Source organism: Oncorhynchus masou, chromosome 15 (genome assembly GCF_036934945.1).
Source record: "Oncorhynchus masou masou isolate Uvic2021 chromosome 15, UVic_Omas_1.1, whole genome shotgun sequence".
NCBI lineage: Eukaryota > Metazoa > Chordata > Actinopteri > Salmoniformes > Salmonidae > Oncorhynchus > Oncorhynchus masou.
Window position 1 is genome coordinate 42,276,417 of NC_088226.1, and position 20,491 is coordinate 42,296,907.

The 20,491-nt window shown below is 42.4% G+C and overlaps 1 protein-coding gene across 2 annotated transcripts in view; it reads left to right on the forward strand.

Moving 5' to 3' along the window:
• The window catches only part of LOC135556267 (transforming growth factor beta receptor type 3-like), a 148,213-nt gene that overhangs the window by 19,323 nt on the left and 108,399 nt on the right, over nucleotides 1-20,491 (forward strand). For both annotated transcript variants that reach the window (XM_064989329.1, XM_064989328.1), the window contains exon 3: nucleotides 19,502-19,689. In XM_064989329.1, coding sequence (XP_064845401.1) covers nucleotides 19,502-19,689 — 188 coding nt within the window. The remainder of the gene's footprint in view (nucleotides 1-19,501; nucleotides 19,690-20,491) is intronic.

A 20,491-nucleotide genomic window follows, 5' to 3' on the forward strand; every position in this document is an offset into this window, starting at 1 on the left:
CATCTCCCTTGCATTTATTGTAATGAATCTTGACATGAAGTCAGCTCTGTGGAGTGGTCACTAGCTAGAACAGGCACAAAGTCATAACATCTGATTTTAAACCTAACCTTAACCGCACTGCTAACCCTAATGCTTAACCATAACCTTAAATTGCTTTTTGGTTTTAACCCCCCCCCCCCCCCATGAATTTTTATGATATCGACAAGTTTTACTTTGCAGCTAGCCCATCTAGCAGAAATCGCCCAGTTCTGTTTCCAGGGCAAGATTCATGAAAATAAACGTCAACTTGCCCCTCCTTCCCTCCACACATCTTAAGTAGGAGCAGGGATGTGAGTGAGTTAGCTGAAGGCTTCCAGGTGGTGTCTCTCCCCTCGCCGCCCGTCTCTCCCCAGCCTGGGTCTCAGGCGGACCCCCCCCCCTCCAGATAAGTCGTGCTGAAAGGCCACGTCGGCCAGGCCCCACCGTCGGAAAGTTTCTTTGGAAAATGGAGGAAAAGTGTTCTTCCAAAGACACAGACCCTCCCCAGTCTGAACACTAAATAACAGATTTCCTTTGGCACACACACACAGTCACACACAAATGGAATATTCTCCGTTTTTTCACCTTGGGCATCAGCTCTGGAAGATGGGACTTGCCTCACGGAGAGAGAGCGTGGTTGGTTGTGGCTAGCCTCATTACTGCTGTGTAGAGTATCGAGGGACTCGTCATATTTACGACAAATGTTTCCCCTCCACAGTGGGATGCACTGTTATGTGTAAGGTGGGATATGCATTTCTTCTCATTTGGAGTGTTTATTGCAGTGTGAAAGTGTTAACGTCTCACCCACGCGCCACTCTCACTTTCATACCATACTTTTTATTAATTTGATATCATGGTACAGTATCTTCCATTTTGTTGTCGAAAAATGACTTGATGTCCACCCTGCTTGATGAACTATATCAACAATTTAAATATACCATATTTAAAGTGTTATATTGTATTAATAAAAATGTATTTGTCTGCTGTGTGGCGGTAAATCAGTTGTGTAATGCTTCTCCCATTGGGGTTTTAGTGGAGGCTGATCTGAGGTCTTCCTTAGACAGAGGACTTCATTCACCAGCAGCGCATATTCTCTTTCTACTCAGTCTCTTTATTAACTAACCAGCATCTTGTCCAGGGGCCTTCCCTCTCTCCCAGGTTCCTTTTGTGTGTGTTAATATGTGAAGCGGCAAGGCGGCATGACATTTGACATCATGTCATTCTCCTCAGCCCACTCTCCCAATGAGACGAGGAGGTCCACTGGAATGTGGTCTCCTCATTGGGCTCTCTGTGAAAGTAGCTGTGTGTGTGTGTGTGTGTGTGTGTGTGTGTGTGTGTGTGTGTGTAAAAGTAGTTGTGTGTTATGTCCTTTGCCCCCTCTAGTCGCCTCTCAGGCTCCTTGACACTGGCACAAAGACCTGCCTTTGTTTTCTATTCATTGTTGCCTCGCCGGCAACTTGCTGCTTCTCCCAACACATCACTAATAACCAATGATGTATATACCATGTAATATAAGACTGTCTATGATCATAACGCTAGGTGGTAGCGCCACAGCGTGATTGACATGTTTGGGAGATAATTCCTCAAAAACAGTCCGGCCATCACCATGGCATCCAAAGGATATGCTGTATAATGGTCCTATATTTTCAGTTGTCTGTACTTGTTTACAGTACAGTATGCTATATCTCCATTGGAAGATTATAGTTTGGTTACATTTTTTTCCTGTAGGACCATTACATACAGTAGATATTTATGTGCTGAGGCTAAAGTGTGTATGAGTCAGTATAGATAAACCACAACTGGGGCTATACTGTGTTTACTCCAATACTTAATCCCGTCCTGCTGTTTATGGTGGAGTACAAACAAGCAGGGGTACATTTATTCAGTTGATATCATACTCCACATTTTTTAGTGTGTGTGTGTGTGTGTGTGAGAGAGAGAGAGAGAGAGAGAGAGCACTGTGATATACAGTATGTTAGCAATTTCATCTGATATACACTACTGTTCAAAAGTTTGGGGTCACCTAGACATTTTCTTGTTTTTGAAAGAAAAGCACTTTTTTTGTCCATGAAAATAACATCAAATTGATCAGAAATGAAGTGTGGACATTGTTAATGTTGTAAATGACTATTGTAGGGGGAAACGGCTGTATTGTTGTGGCCAAAAGTTTTGAGTATGACACACATATTAATTTTCACAGTCTGCTGCCTCAGTTTGTATGATGGAAATTTGCATATACTTCAGAATGTTATGAAGAGTGGTCAGATGAATTGCAATTAATTGCAATCCCTCTTTGCCATACAAATGAACTGTATCCCCAAAAAAACATTTCCACTGCATTTCAGCCCTGACACAAAAGGACTAGCTGACATGTCAGGGATTCTCTCGTGAACACAGGTGTGAGTGTTAATGAGGACATTGCTGGAGATCACGCTGTAATGCTGATTGAGTTCGAATAACAGACTGAAAACTTCAAAAGGAGGGTGGTGCTTGGAATCATTGTTCTTCCTCTGTCAAGCATGGTTACCTGCAAGGAAACACGTGCTGTCATCATTGCTTTGCACAAAAAGGCAAGGATATTGCTGTCAGTAAGATTACACCTAAATCAACCATTTATCGGATCATAAAGAACTTCAAGAAGAGCGGTTCAATTGTTGTGAAGAAGGCTTCAGGGCGCCCAAGAAAGTCCAGCAAGAGCCAGGACCGTCTACTAAAGTTGATTCAGCTGCGGGATCGGGGCACCACCAGTACAGAGCTTACTCAGGAAAGGCAGCAGGCAGGTGTGAGTGCATCTGCACGCACAGTGATGCGAAGAATTTTGGAGGATGGCCTGGTGTCAAGAAGGGCAGCAAAGAAGCCACTTCTCTCCAGGAAAACATCAGGGACAGACTGATATTCTGCAAAAGGAACAGGGATTGGACTGCTGAGGACTGGGGTAAAGTCATTTTCTCTGAATCCCCTTTCCGATTGTTTGGGGCATCCGGAAAAAAGCTTGTCCGGAGAAGGTGAGCGCTACCATTAGTCCTGTGTCATGCCAACAGTTAAGCATCCTGAGACCATTCATGTGTTGGGTTGCTTCTCAGCTAAGGGAGTGGGCTCACTCACAAATTTGCCTAGGAACAAAGCCATGAATAAAGAGCGGTACCAACACATCTTCCGAGAGAAACTTCTCCCAACCATCCTGGAACAGTTTGGTGACGAACAATGCCCTTTCCAGCATGATGAAGCACCTTGCCATAAGACAAAAGTGATAACTAAGTGGCTCGGGGAACAAAACCTTGATATTTTGGGTCCATGGTCAGGAAACTCCCCAGACCTTAATCTCATTGAGAACTTGTGGTCAATCTTCAAGAGGCAGGTGGACAAACAAAAGCCCACAAATTCTGACAAACTCCAAGCATTGATTATGCAAGAATGGGATGCCATCAGTCAAGATGTGGCCAAGAAGTTAATTGACAGCATGCCAGGGTTTGCAGAGGTAAAAGAAAATGGTCAACACTGCAAATATTGACTCTTTGCATCAACTTCATGTAATTGTCAATTAAAGCCTTTGACACTAGAGGTCGACCGACTATGATTTTTCAACGCCGATACCGATTATTGGGGGACCAAAAAAAGCCAATACCGAATAATTGGCCTTTTTTTGTAATAATGACAATAACAATACTGAATGAACACTTATTTTAACTTAATATAATACATCAATAAAATAATTTAAGCCTCAAATAAATAATGAAACATGTTCAATTTGGTAATGTAAAGTAATGCAAAAAAAAAAAGTGTTGGAGAAGAAAGTAAAAGTCCAATATGTGCCATGTAAGAAAGCTAATGTTTAAGTTCCTTGCTCAGAACATGAGAACATATGAAAGCTGGTGGTTCTTTAGTATTGCCAGTGTAACAGTATAGCTTCCGTCCCTCTCCTCGCTCCTACCTGTGCTCGAACCAGGAACACAACGACGACAGCCACCCTCGAAGCAGCGTTACCCATGCAGAGCAAGGGATGTGCAGTAATCATTGTCTCAAACAAACACCGGTGAAATTTCAGAGAGCCACATCAACTTACAGATATACACATCATAAACATTGATGAAAAATACAAGTTTTATACATAGGATTAAATATAAACGTCTTGTTAGTTCAGCCGCTATGTCAGATTTCAAAAAGTCTTAACGGCAAAAGCACACCACGCGATTACGTTAGGTCAGCGCCTAGCCACAGAAAACCATGCAGCCATTTTCCAAACAAGGAGAGGTGTCACAAAAGTCAGAAATAGCGTTAAAATTAATCACTTACCTTTGATGATCTTCATCTGGTGGCACTCCCAGGTCTCCATGTTAGACAATAAATGTTTGTTTTGTTTGATAATGTCCAAAAACCTCCGTTTTGTTGGTGCGTTTAGTTCAATAATCCAAAGGCACAATGCGCGCTCTCAACATCCAGACGAAAAGCCAAAAAAGTACAATAAAAGTCTGTAGAAACATGTCAAACAATGTTTAAAATCAATCCTCAGGTTGTTTTTGACAGAAATAATTAAAAAATATTTCAACCGGACAAATGCTTCGGGGTGGCAGGGTAGCCTAGTGGTTAAAGCATTGGACTAGTAACCAGAAGGTTGCAAGTTCAAACCCCTGAGCTGACAAGGTACAAATCTGTCGTTCAGCCCCTGAACAGGCAGTTAACCCACTGTTCCTAGGCTGTCATTGAAAATAAGAATTTGTTCTTAACTGGCTTGCCTAGTTAAAAAGGTTAAATAAAAATAGAAAAGGAGAAACAAGCAAGGCGTGCTCCCGATCACGTGCTGGACTCAGGTCTGGAAATGTCCTCTATCCACTCATTGAAAGTGCTGTATCTCCCTCATTTTTTTAGAGTAAAAGCCTGAAACAATGCCTAAAGACTGGCCACATGTAGAAGAAGCCATATATATCGTGAATTGGGTTCTAAGTCTTTGTATGGTGGATAGGCTTTCAATGGTAAAACAGCCTTTCAAAATAATAGTACTTCCTGGATGGATTTTCCTCAGGTTTTCGCCTGCCATATCAGTTCTGTTATACTCACAGACATTATTTTAACTGTTTGGGAAACTTTAGTGTTTTCTCTCCAAATCTACTAATTAGCTTCTGGGCCCAAGTAGCAGGCAGTTTAATTTGGGCATGCTTTTCATCTAAAATTCTGAATGCTGACCCCTACCCTAGTGAAGTTAACAATTTCTTCTACACTGTATTTCTGAAAGATTTTGTTATTTTAATGGACAAAAAAATTGCTTTATTTAAAAAACAAGGACATTTCTAAGCGACCCCAAACTTTTGAACGGTAGTGTATATAGCCCAATAAGCACTAATAAGCAACTGGCGTCAGACAGTCAGTATGTCCTTAAAAAATACATTCCTGTACATAGCATTTGCAGCCTCCTCAACCTGTAGCTGCCGGAACTTCACAGGGTCTGAATGGGACTCAGAGTTTGAAGGACATCAACAAGTGTTGTTCATTCCTTCAAGTGAGTTGGGAGGAAACTTCACATTGGCAGTTTATTAGACTGCCTTTTCAAACTTTTCTATTGTCCGAAAGTCATTATTAATTTGAACAATACTAGACTGTCTTTTCCACATTTTCTATTGTACTAAAGTCATTTTAATATGAACAATACAAAGGGCCAAGATGAGAGCTGGCTGGGTGGGTCATTTAGAAAATGAATGGTGTCAGGAACAAGCAGGACAAGTGGCACTCAAGTTCCCCACTGGGCCGGAGACCCTGGCTGAGGTGTGTGTGTGTGTGTGTGTGTGTCTGACTCACACTGGGTCTGATACCCTGAAAAGAGGGCTGAGACGGGTGGGAGGCTAAGAGGACAGGGGTAGGAGGGTTCTTCTGAGACCTATTTGACAAGACTGGATGAAAGGCCCGGGGTTTCTTCAAAGCATGTGGGTGATGGGTGAAAGGTCCTTGAAGTGGCAGGGCATTCATGCATTCATTAATTTACAATTATTGTCTCCTGTTGCAGAAGGCCAAGGAACGAAAAAGCAAGAGTGTTTTAAATGTATATCATGTTCGCCTCATTCTTGAATATCCAGTAATAAAAAGGTGCCACCAGAAACATTTTTCTTTTTCGAAACACAATCCTTTGTAGTCATTTTTGTGAGCACTTAGTTGACCCTACACTAAAGAATCACCTGAGTTGGGAAAACTCTCTGTCGTCTCTACCAGAGTATGTGAGCGGAGCTGGAGCGGAGCAAAGAGTGGAGCGTGCCCAATTTGACTGGAGCACGGCGCGAGATTCCCAAAGGCTGGTGCGTTGGCTTCCTCGCCCGCTCCAATTTCGCTCCATTAGCGCGTCGGTAGTGCTTACTTCACGAGCTCAGGGCATGCCTGGTCCAGCATTTTAATAAATATATTTTTTTAACCCTGGTCCAGCATGCATTTGTAGGCTACTTGTGTGGATCTATATCCCCTTGCTTTAGCTACTGTCATGGAGTTTGCTAAATATTTCCATATAGAAACTGATAAAACACACAGGTGCAAAATCAAGGTGACTTACCAAGATGAGGACCAAGAGCAAGAGAGGGAGTGCGGTGATGTAGTGTCCACAACTATATAATCATGTTGGAATCTGAAAAGACACGTAATCCCGAAAGCATGATGGTGTACTTACGACGTGCACATGCTCAAAGAAAGGAACGAGGTGAGTAGCTAACTGTGTCATTGTAGCAAAGTATTTATCAACAAAAAAATCTGATCTCTTAAAAGTTTCTTCCATTTTTGTTCTATCATCTATACAATAGGCCATAATTGATTTTTGACCCAATAGGCCTGGCATATTCCCACTTTCAAGGAGCTTTCTGTTTTGATTGAGTTATTTTGCCTAAAAACCTTTAGGTCTACCTCTATATATATGAAATAATAACTCTGCATGTCGGCTCAGCCTGGCGAGAGCGGCCAAAAGGGTGTTAGCTGGCCTGCTCTCCAGGCATGAGCCTGAAGCCACAGACTCTGGCCAATCTAGTGTTTCTAAAAATGTTTTCAAAGGCACTGTACCTTGATCCTAATAAGTATTTTTTTAATTAATTTTTATTTAATTCTAAGCAAGTCATAGTCATACGTTCAATTTATAGACTATAATGATTTAATACAACTGAATGTTGTTTAAATGCTGAGTGCTTCACAATCTATTTCTTTGTAGGCTATAGCCTTGAAATAATTTTCAAATAATATTGAGTAAATAATTCATTTTTGTTTCTCCTGTCTGGCACATGACACATTTATAGTGTTCATATGCTGTTTAATCTGACATATAGCCTATTTGAAATGATGAGCGCTTCTTACGTTCACCTTTTCATGTTTATTCAAATACTTTTCATTTAAATCATATGGTTTGGTTTCAATACTTCAAAACCAATTGATAGGTCCAGTCCAGGTATTCACAGAAATAGGTCAAATTGTGATTTTAATGAATGGAGCGAATTCAGAGCGGCAGTTTTTTTTTCTTCCTGTGAGCGTGGAGCGGTCCATAGTGGAGCGGTCCATAGTGGAGCGGTCCTTAGTGGAGCGGTCCTTAGTGGAGCGGTCCTTAGTGGAGCGGTTGAAAAGGACGTGGAGCTCCATGAGCAATGAGCGTGACTTCCGACCGCTCAACTCCGCTCACAAACTCTGGTCTCTACCCCTATGACCTATGAGTCCATACTTGTTTTCTAGCCATGTTCACAGCTTTATCATCTTCACTATGTCCGGAGAGGATGTAGTCAGCACCCAGTTTCAGTAGAGACATAATATCACAGACGTTTAAAACCTCTAGTCGCGTACACACGTTACTGGTTCATCTGGCTATCCCATCTGTCTCACTTTACACAGTGGCTACTGTGTTCCTGAGGGAACTAGCCATGTCATCCATCACTTAAAGGGATAACGATGTATGTCTATATTCATGCAGGGTTAGAGGGAGACATACCAAGACCGACCTATATACATACAGGGATAGAGAGAGAGAGAGATACCTTCTGAAAGGATTCACACCCCTTTACTTTTTCCACATTTTGTTGTGTGACAGGCTGAGTTTAAAATGATTACATTGAGATGTTGTGCCACTGATCTATACACAATACCGAATAATGTCAAAGTGTAATTTTTGTTTGTAGAACATTTTAGAAATGTATAAAAAAAATGTAAAGGTGAAATATCTGGAGTCTAAGTTTTCAACCCCTTTGTTATGGCAAGTCTAAATAACTTCAGGAGTAAAAATGTGCTTAACAAGTCGCATAATAAGTTGCTTGGACTCATTCCGTGTTCAATAATAGTGGTTAACATGATTTTTTTTAATGACTCTGTACCCCACACTTACAATTATACGTAAGGTCCTCAATCGAGCAATGAATTCCAAGCAAAGATACAAACACAAAGACCAGGCAGGTTTTTTAATGCCTCGCAAAGAATGGCGCTGATTGGTAGATGTGTGAGGAAAAAAGGAATCAGACACTGAATATCCCTTTGAGCATGGTGAAGTTATTAATTACACTTTGGTGTATCAATACACCCAGTCACTACAAAGACACAGGCGTCCTTCCTACCTCAGTTGCCGGAGAGGAAGTAAAATGATTTCACCATGAGTCCAATGGTGATTTTTAAAATGGTTACAAAGTTTAATGGTTGTGATATAAGAAAACGTAGGATGGATCAACAATATTGCAATTACTCCACAATACTAACCTAAATGACAGAGTTAAAAGGAAGCCTGTACAGAATAAAATATTCCCAAACATGCATCCTGTTTGCAACAAGGCACTGCAAAAATATTGCAAAGCAATTCACTTTTTGTCCTGATTACGAAGCGTTATGTTTCGGGCAAATTGTACACAACACATCACTGAGTACCACTCTTCATATTTTCAAGCATGGTGGTGGCTGCATCATGTTATGGGTGTCATCGGCAAGGACTAGGGAATTTTCTGGATAAAAATAAACGGGATACAGCTACACACAGAGTCGAAATCCTAGAGGAAAATCTGCTTCAGTCTGCTTTCCAACAGACACTGGGAGTCAAATTCACCTTTCAGCAGGACAATAACCTAAAACATAAGGCCAAATCTACATTGGAGTTGCTTACCAAGACAACATTAAATGCTCCTGAGTGGCCTAGTTACAGTTTTGACTTAAATCGGTAAGACATTAAAATAGATTTTAAAACATTTACTAAAAACGTGTTCACTTTGTCATTAGCGGGTATTGTGTGTAGATTTTTAAAATATTTAAACAATTTTGAATTCAGGCTGTAACACAACAAAATGTGGAATAAGTCAATGGGTATGAATACTTTCTGAAGGCATTGTAGTATATTGTGGACTGCTAATGTCCATCTCTGCTCTCTAAACTCAATCGAACTGGATTTGCAGTGCATACAAATGTTTTAGTACAGTAACAGACATCCTCTGCACCCCTACACAGTCAGTATAGTGTTGATTATCTACTTGCCTTATTCTGTGTCAGAAAAATAATTGACTCACGGATTCCTCTTTCCATTGTTTCTAAGCACTGAATTATTAAGTCAGCACAGTAGACTGTATTTATATATTTTTTTACAAGGGTGATCTAAACGGTTAAGGTATATTCACATTCTAGCCCACTTCTGTATGAATCCACCTCAGGATGTACAGTTTCTGCAACTATGCCTGTGTATAAAATCATAAAAGTTAGCCATTCCTCGACTGGGTCTGTTTATTATCACTTGATTGAAAGATGGGTCTTCATTTGGAGTGACTATTTCAGTCGTACGTCAATGGCTCAATTGTCAGTGTAATTTTTATGGACACAGATGTAGGATGTATGACTAGTATCCACACACCTGTTAACCCACTTGGAGATGGAACAAAGATTCATTTGAATCTTTTCCTCCCCCTTAGTTTTTTCCTTATGTAAATCTCCACAGACAAAGCATGCTATCAAGCTTATTATGAATCTTATTTTGCAGAGTGGCAGCTCTTTCAATTATAACTAGAATTCTGTTGTTTATTACCATTGTTTCACGATAGCTGGTGCCAATTTGTCAAATCAGATGTATTTGTCAAATAAGGGATTGTTTGTGTGACGTTGTACTGTGGACAGGTTTTTGGGACTCTTGCTCTCAGATTTCACGCTTTGATGGGAAAGTTTAACGACTTCCCTGACTGACAGCCCCCGTCTCCCCCCTCTCCTCCCCCACCTCACATCGCCTGACTCCCCCGTGTCTCCCCATTTATCCTACTCCAACCAACTTCTTCCCTACCGTGCTTCCAATTTTACAGGCACAGATTAGTTCATGATGAATCCATATTTCACAGCTAGCAGACAGAAGGAATTGAGTTAGTACTATCCCTATGAAAATATTTATTTGCTTCCTGTATTTGTGGCCCCTGGCTAACTCAGTGCTGAGTGAGTTACTGTTATTGTCAGTGCTGTGTCCCTAGCGATTGTGTAGTTCCAAACTAAAGCTCCTTAGATTAACATGACAGGGCAGAATATTGCTTTCCCTAAACTGGTTTGCATGGTCCACGGACCCTGGGAATGTCTGCTAGGAGACGAAGACCAATGACATTGCAGGATAGAGATAATCCCTTGGTCCATATGGGAACTGAGATACCACAGGTTTAATGGCCACACCCTGACATAGTGGCCCCACCCTGTCTATTACATGTATTTCCTGCCTTTCAATTTATTTGTATAATTAAACAAATGTTTTAAATCCTGTCTGTCTTTATTTGGGAATGTGTACAGAATAAAGGATGTATTCTGCAGCATCATCTAAACTCAGCAAAAAAAGAAACGTCCTCTCACTGTCAACTGTGTTTATTTTCTGCAAGCTTAACGTGTAGATATTTGTATGAACATAAGATTCAACAACTGAGACATAAACTGAACTCAAGTTCCACAGACATGTGACTAACAGAAATGGAATAATGTGTCCCTGAACAAAGTGGGGTTAAAATCAAAAGTAACAGTCAGTATCTGGTGTGGCCACCAGCTGCATTAAGTACTGCAGTGCATCTCCTCCTCATGGACTGCACCAGATTTGCCAGTTCTTGCTGTGAGATGTTACCCCACTCTTCCACCAAGGCACCTGCAAGTTCCCGGACACTTCTGGGGGGAATGGCCCAAGCCCTCACCCTCCGATCCAGCAGGTCTCAGAAGTGCTGAATGGGATTGAGATCCAGGCTCTTCGCTGGCCTTGGCAGAACATTGACATTCTGCAAGAAGGGTACCACATGAGGGAGGAGGATGTCTTGCCTGTAACGCACAGCGTTGAGAATGCCTGCAATGACAACAAGCTCAGTCCGATGATGCTGACACACCGCCCCAGACCATGACAGACCCTCCAACTCCAATTCGATCCCGCTCCAGAGTACAGGCCTCGGTGTAACTCTCATTCCTTCGACAATAAACGCGAATCCGACCATTCGCTGTCCGTCCTGTCTCCCTGTAGCGCTGTCTTAGTCGTTTCACAGAACGAGCATTGCAATTTATTGCCCTGGCCACATCTGCAGTCCTCATGCCTCCTTGCAGCATGCCTAAGGCACCTTCACGCAGATGAGCAGGGACCCTTGGCATCTTTCTTTTGGTGTTTTTCATAGTCAGTAGAAGTGCCTTTTTTGTGTCCTAAGTTTGCATAACTGTGACCTTAATTGCCTACCGTCTGTAAGCTGTTAGTGTCTTATCGACCGTTCCACAGGTGCATGTTCATTAATTGTTTATGGTTCAATGAACAAGCATGGGAAACAGTGTTTAAACCCTTTACAATGAAGATCTGTGAAGTTATTTTGATTTTTACAAATTATCTTTGAAAGACAGGGTCCTGGTACAAGGGACTTTTCTTTTTTTGCTTAGTTTATTTTGTGAAACACATGGTGTAAGAATTAAAGCTGTGTAAAAGTATCTCTTTACAGTTACCTTCATATCCTTCTGAAGATATACTACACGGCCAAAAGTATGTGTACACCTGCTAGTCAAACATCTCATTCCAACATCATGGCATTAATATGGAGTTGGTCCCCCCTTTGCTAAAACAGCCTCCACTCTTCTGGGAAGGCTTTCCATTAGAAGTTGGAACATTGCGGCATTGACTTGCTTCCATTCAGCCACTAGAACATTAGTGAGGTCGAGCACTGATGTTCGGCGATTAGGCCTGGCTCGCAGTCTGCATTCCAATTCATCCCAAAGGTGTTCGATGGGGTTGAGGTCAGGGCTTTGTGCAGGCCAGTCAAGTTCTTCCTCACCGATCTCGACAAACCCTTTCTGTATGGACCTCGCTTTGTGAAAGGGGGTATTGTCATGCTGAAACAGGAAAGGGCCTTCCCCAAACTGTTGCCACAATGTTGGAAGCACAGACTTGTCTAGAATGTCATTGTGTGGAGTAGCGTTTAGATTTCCCTTCACTGGAACTAAGGGGCCTAGCCCGAACCATAACAAAAAGTCCCAGACCATTATTCTGTGACGTTGCTTCCAGCAATTTGGAACTCGGTAGTGAGTGTTGCAACCGAGGACAGACGATTTTACGTGCTTCAGCACTCGGCGGTTCCGCTCTAGCAGGGCACGAACTGACGTGTTGGAAAGGTGGCATTCTATGAAAGTGCCACGTTGAAAGTCACTAAGCTCTTCAGTAAGGCCACTCTACTGCAAATATTTGTCTATGGAGATTACATGGCTGTGTGCTAGATTTATACACCTGCCAGCAACGGCTGTGGCTGAAATTGCCAAATCCACTCATTTGAAAGGTGTCCACATACTTTTGTTTTATACAATAGCCTACTGCTGGGGGATGCCTGGAACAAGACACATGAGGGTGTGTGTGTGTGTCCATATGTGCACATGTCTGTCTCTGAGTGTGTGTGTGCGGGCGTGTCTGTATGTGTGCACACGCTGTGTGTGTTGTGTATAGTGCGCTGGGGGAAGGCTCTGTTTGTTTCTCTTCGGAAATGGCTTTGTGGGAATATCAGATATGTTCCTAACGGGCATATGGTATGACATCACATCCTGTACCCAAGTCTTGGCATGTCACCAGCAGCATGTTGAAGCAACAGAGTGCATTTCTTGGAAACTCTGGTCAAAACAGTGCTCTGTATAGGGAATCGGGTGCCTTTTGGGGTGTATCCAGTGTCTTTTTAAATACGTCTTAAGCGTGTTTGCTTACAGAGTATTTATACAGTCTCTGAGACTGAAGTATCCTTTTGAGTTTCTATACGCTCACATCCTGACTCTCCTCCTAGTACTAACCCTTTTGTGAGCGATCCCAAAGTATCCACGTTCCCCAGTCTTCAACATTAGTGTAATAATCAAAGTACTCAACAAGCCCACACTACAGAATATATTTCAGTTCACATATATATCTTCTGAGTAGAGACTGATATACTGGGACCACCTGATTTTAATCTGTGTGTGCTTAACTGAAATTCACAAGATGGGCATAACCAGACATGTGAACTTCAGTAGATGTTATATGTATCGTAAGGGGTAGAGGAGAGACTGATAGAGATTGAGAACTAGACCAGTCCTGTTACTAGCTGCCTGTGCTTCTCAACTCCCACAACCTCCGTTCTAGGTTAAGGTTAAGTGGAGTTGCAAGGAGTTATGCTCATCTGAGTCAGAGTGAATTTTTATCTGTCAGTGTCAGAGCCTCCCCCATATATGACCTCTCTCTCGCTCTCTCTCTCTCTCTCGCTCTCTCTCTCTCTCGCTCTCACTTTCTCGCTCTCACTTTCTCGCTCGTGTCTTTTACTAAACTCCTGGTTTGATGTGTGAAGATGTGAATGCCTTTGGTTTCTACCCTGCCTAAATTCAGTCACCTAAACAGTCGTCATTTCCTCTTGATGCTTTTCCCAGTAGTACTATATATCGCAGTCAGCATATTCATTCATTCTTTATCCCAAATGGCTCACTATTCCCTGGTGCCATTTGCGACGCATACTATATAACCTAGTCAGAATATTCAGATATAGAGAGACTCTGACTTACTTACTTACTGGAGTGGGAAAGAGAGAGAGTCAAAGGCACAGCAGGAGGTTATCAGCTCTTGTTCATTTTCCCTGGCATGTTTTTACTTTGGCCGTGAAGCATGTGTGTGGGTGGCTTCTACGTCTCCCTCGACTCACAGGACTTAATTGAAACTGTGGGTCATATGGTAATGTAAGGTATATAACAAATGCCTTTTCAGTACTGTTGCCCCATGACGCCAAACAACAACCCGAGTGACATTTTTACATTTAGCAAATGGTTTCAGGAATGGGTTATTTCAGTCACCCTTCATACTGGAACCTTCCACAAGTTATGATGATTATACCATATGTAAAAATGTTCACATCTAAATGTGTTAACTTAAGGTAGAATACCTATGTAAATATGTAGGTCAATAGCTGTAACAGTTGTTGTCTGTTGCCCTTTGCCCTCTATAAACAGGTGCGTGTGGGTGTGAAAGAGAGAGGCGTAGACTTTTCAGTCAGGAAGTTGAGGTAGCAGCAGAAACATGTCACCTTTTATGCATCCATTTATCTTGTATGTCTACTATCAACGACAGTACATCCTGTCTGCAACTGGAACCTCATCTTTCTGTTACTTACTTTAGTTACTCATTTATGATATCAGAGAATTATTTCCTGGTGAAGGTATGCTACCCTGAACCCTTGAAAGGAAACAGGAGTTTACTGTATATATATATATATCAGTTCTGAAACGGTTGAGGTACACTGAATGGTTTTCTGTGGGTTTTGATTATTAATTTAAAAAAAAAACATGTTTGTGTTTTCTGGTTGTGGATAGGTCTAGGTGTTGAGGATAGTAGGATGTTGAGTCTGTGGGTCGAGGCCATACCTGGCAGAACCAGACCATGCTGTCTTCACTCAAACGGATGTGCTCTCTATCCCACATGCCGCACTCCTGCAGGGTCCTCTGTCTGTCTCATCTCTTTCAGAACCCAGGCTGAGACAGGAAGAGACAGTCCTGTGGAAACCACACTCTAAAAAATGATTGGCTAAAAACAACCCAATTTCGGTTATTTGATAACCCAGCGCTGGTTAAATATTGGACAGAACACATGTTGGGTTATTTTTACCCAGCTAGTTGGGTTGCGTGAATAACCAAACAAATTGGGTTGCTGGGATTACCCAAACATGGGTTAATTTAACCATCAGTTGGGTATTTTTCACTCTCATGCTGGGTTGACCCAGCAGCTGGATCTTTTTTAATGTCATCCTTAGGTTATTTTCAGAAGGCGTGGCTTATTAGGGGTGTGTCTTTCAGCTAGATCTTATTGGCACCATGAGAGTAAATGTCATTCCTGTTCATCATGTTAAGTTTACATACGGCAATTTCTTTATTGTACACAATGTTGTATAATATTTAGATTATGTGTTCATATATTATAATAAGATATACCATCTCGTATCCCAGCAATGGGATTTACGTAGGATTTTTGGGAACTCATACACTTTTGTAAGCGTCATTGAAGCTACAAAAATGTCAATGTTCAACCTTACCATGTGATAACTATGCAGCAGAACGGATGAACAGGAATGACATTTTATCTCATGGGTGACTAAAAAAACAACTGTCTGTATGCCACGCCCATACCAAACTACTATCTCAATAAACCAGCACCAATAATCCAGCACCCAGCATTAATAACTTATTATCCTAACCAAAATCGGAGATACATATTTTGCTGTTACGGTAGATATCGTAGATTGACTATCACTTTTTACTGTCATCTGCTAGATCTGCTGGGCTTTGGTCTTAGAGGAGCCTGCTCTGCAGTGTATAGTCTGTTTAGTGAATTGTCTTGTGGGCACTCTGTTTCGGGATTGTTTTTCATGTGGGGCGAACAACCACTTCTCTCATTCCGCTCTGTGGGCGTTTGCTTGGCCTGGCCAGCCAGAGGGGCTAGCAGCTGCTGGACAGGAGCAATAGAGGGAGAGAAAGCGGTACAGAGAGTGATAGAGAGGTACAGACAGTGATAAAGGGAGAGAGGAGGTATAGACGGGGGAGAGGGATCAGACAAGGTGACAGAAGAGACAAAGCTGTGGCAAGGCCACAAGTCCGCCCCCCTCCCCCTCCATGGAGGCTCCAAACTGTGATGACCATACCAGATGTGCAGGATTAGACTCCAGTTGGTTTCAGCTACACAGAAAAATATAAATAATACAAGGATATTATGGTTATAATAGAGGATGTTTGTATAAGTACATGTCTTTTAAAGTTCCTGTGTGTAAATATATGTAGTAAACTATGTTCCCGCTTATAAATGTCCAAAATACATCATTGTTTAATAATGTTGTGAATATGGCTGGCCATAGATGAATATGTAATACAGACATAATCAGAGCTGCTTTCTGAGTTTGTATCTCTTTCTCTTCGTTGTACACTTAGTTTTTGGGGAAAACAATGCTTGTATTGTTGCTCAATTGCGTCTTGGCCAAAACCACTCAGTCCTGATATGATATTTAACAAGATACCCTGGATCTCCAAAACATTTTTCTATGGGATGGAAAGACTGTCTTTGTTTATTACCCATAGCTGCATTTGTGTTTAGTGTTATAAAACAAATGCTTGGTTTCCTTTAATTATTGTCCAAATCTTCTGGATTCTTTTCTTCCACTACACTGTATTGTCTCAGTGTAGCCCTTTTTTCCATTAAGTTAAATGAAGAAACAACATCACTGCCCAACAAGTACCGTAATCTCTTGGCCGTCTTCCAAAAGGGACAATTTTTTTCTTCTGTCTGGCTGACGGGGTGGTTGTTATTCTACTGTGTGGTGTGGGGGAAAATGTGAGTTTAAGTGCTGTGAGATGAGGACTGAAGGCTGATGACTTTGGTTCGAGAGGGACCGGCGTGTACTCCTAGGGGAGGAGAAGGGGGTAAGGAGAGGTGGAAGGTGGGGGACAGACACAGAGAGGAAGGTACGCATGTCTCAGGCTTTGTGCGGATCACATGTGCAGTGTGTGTATTTGTGTGTACAGTACAGCAAAACAATAGCTGCACTCCGAGTGAAACCTTCCTCTAGCAACCCACTGTTGAAGTACAGTATTTATGTCAGAGACAGAGGAGTTTTAAAGTTATCTCCCCTGTCTTTAACTTCTCTTTAATAATTTACAAATGTTCCCCACCGATTGCCATCGGCAACCATAGCGTGTTTATCGTGTAGTGTTTGAAACGTGAGCAGGCCCTGCGCAGGCTGGCGCAAGGCGAGCCTGAAGGGCTGGCAGGCAGAGTAAAAGTGTAGGGACTGACCTACAGGAGGAAAGCCTGGCCACAACTAGTCCCCTGAGACACAGTTTCTCTAATGGAAAAGGCCTGTCCAACGCCTTGCACAAAACCGTAGGGCTGTCTGTGTGTGTATGTGTGTGTGTGTTTTAAGTACGTAAAATCAGTCAAAAGTAGTGCACTAGATAGGGCAGGGAGTTAGAAGAATAGAATGCAATAATAGAATGCACAAGGTGCAATTTAGAAATGTGGTTGTGCATCAGCAGTCACTTAATTAGCTCATGTCAGCAATTTGTATTTAGATTGGGAAGTTAGTCTAGCGGCCAGCTATCTAAACTTGTAGTAATCATGGTCGAATTACCGATCGGGGTGTGGCCCATTGATCATCAATTATCATATTAAAAACGGCAAACAGGGTGGAGGCAAAAATGTGGGCTCCCGAGTTGCGCAGCGGTCTAAGGCACTGCATCTCAGTGCTGGAGGTGTCACTACAGACCCTGGTTTGATTCCAGGCGGTATCAGAACCGGCCGTGATTGGGAGTCCACATTTGGCCTAGCGTCTTCCGGGCTAGGCCGTTATTGTAAATAAGAATTTGTTCTTAACTGACCTGCCTAGTTAAATAAAAAAAATAAACATTACAGGAAATTAGCTGTAAAACTGCAAATTCTTCTCTCCGTCCCATGCCAAGAAGTGTAGAATTGCAGGAAATTAACTTTAAAACAAATCTATCTAGCTAAAATGTTTTAAACGCAAGGTGGGGTTGGGGTTTCACCACGCTGGGACTTGGCTCTGCATGCCTGACATGGCTCGTTAGTCCCACTGTTCCTCTCCACATGACAGCCATGGATGGATGGATGGATGGATGGATGGATGGATGGACGGATGGACGGACACAGGGAGAGGAAAGTGGCAGAAGGCCCTATTTTTGGACCACTGCCCTCAGGAAATGAGTATCTATGGCAGTCCGAGATTTAGATGTAGCCTATTTAGTATAATTGACTTTAGCTACCTTCAGTTTTTAGTAATTATACCTCACAATGTTACCTGAACCACCTATTAGGCTAATCATTGTCGAGTGAAATGAAAACAAGATTACAAAAGCGAGATTCTGATCCATAGAGAGAGAAATTTATCCCACCGCCTCCAACATAACATTATTTTATTTATTTTTTTACTTTCGAGGAAGTGTTGTTAACAAGTTGTGCTCATTATGGACAATTACATGATCCCTGTTATAGTCCATCCGTTCTTGTTATCCTCCAATTCCATTCCAAGGTCACCAGTCTTTTCAGTGCTGCAGGGCACGCGCACACGCGCGCACACACACACACACACACACACACACACACACACACACACACACACACACACACACACACACACACACACACACACACACACACACACACACACACTGTAGACCAATCTGACAGGCTTCTCGCTTCAGACTCTCACAGGAACACCTCCAGTGCCAGCTCTCCACAGCAACTTCTATAATTGACCCCCCAGTCATAACGGCTAATTATGGGTTGTCCAGAGCCAAGAGCACTACACTGTGAAGTCTGGTCCACCCCCTGTAGTGATTAGAGAATTAAGAGAAGGCCCGATTTTGACCATTTTAAGGGAAAAGAGAAATACATTAAAGTGAAATAAAGGGGATTATAATTGGAGGGCTCTTTTGGGTCATCTTGATTATAGGTCTGGCACCGTAACAGCCTGTAGAAGCTTAGCTAGACACTGCTTTGTTCAGAGGCACGGCCAGTCTGTATTAGTGGCCTGTCGAGGGTCAGAAAGAATGATGCTGCTCTTTGTTGAGAAGCCAGTCTGCTGTGTAGTGGGCTGTGGACTGGAGAGAATGGCCTATTTTGAGAAGTAGTGAGCTTTGTGCCCGGACAATGTGCGCGGGCAGCCTTTTATTTTGCTACGCCCAATGTAGATAATGATTATGCCACTCATTATGGTTGCATGCGGACATTCCTTTATTTGCCCTCGTCATTCATAAAAGAGCAGCTGATTCGTACACTCTCTAATTATGAACAGTCTATAAATTATTTCCATAACCTCCGTATAAAGTGTTCTGCAGTTCGTTGGACCAACGCTGCAGTGTGGGAAAACTTGCCTCTTGTGTCTGTTGGCTTTTTTTCCTTTAGAACTTCAGTTGATGTTAAAGTGGGTTTCCTTTTATGCAGATTCTGGAGATACACGCTGGTGGTCTCGGGATTCTCGAAAAGCAATTGCACGAGTTAGCACTCATCTCCTTTTCCTTTTCTGCCCCACAGGCCCGATGTCACGCAGCCCGTGTGAGCTGCTGCCAGTCGGCGTAGGCCACCCGGTGCAGGCCCTGCTGAAGAGTTTCACGGCCATGTCAGGCTGTGCCTCCCGTGGCACAACAGGACTACCTCAAGAGGTCCACATCATCAACCTGAGGGGCCACGGTCCCAAGGGGCCAGACCACAAGACTACAGAGGTCAGACACGTGTGTGTGTGTGTGTATATAGTGTAACCACCTATATACAATACAATGTATAACAATATGCTGTATATAATATGACGGACCAGGGGACACACCTGCAGAGGTCAGTCACCCACCTGGCTGAGCTAACCCAGAACAGCCACACCTGGTTCAGGGAGTCATATACATATACTGTAGTCTCACGCTATCCTCACCTGTGTATACTGTTATAACTGTAACCCAAAGTGCACACCTCTGTCAGACAGTTAAACATCCAACGTGCATCCCAGCATGCTGTTTCTACCATAGCATTAACACGGAGTTCAACAAAAACACTGGTGTCATTTTGAGTTTAGTGGCCTCAGCAGATGAGCACATTTAAAATATATATATATAAAAACATTAAAAAACGTCACCTCCTCTTGTTTATCCCAGTCCGTATCGTTCCATGGGCAGTATGCCATCCTAAGAAAGTAGATGACAGTGTGGGTTGGCATTCAGGTTAAAAAACACTTTGTACCAAGTTAATTGATGCTATAATGACTGGAAGTCTGTTAAGTTAGGCTAACTCAAGAGCTTTCTGGGGAGAGGTGCATCATTTCTCATTTACTTTATCATTGCTCAGCAGCTGCTCTGCTCACATTCAGTCAGAAGATCACAAAATGTTATTAACACGAGAAGGAAGAAATAGAAAAGAAAAGATAGTGGACCCCCTCCGCTTCTCAAATTGTACTCGTTCCAAGAATAACAGCAGCGTTAACTGAGGATGTTTACATGCTACTTTACTTCTCATATGTATATACTGTATTCTATTCTA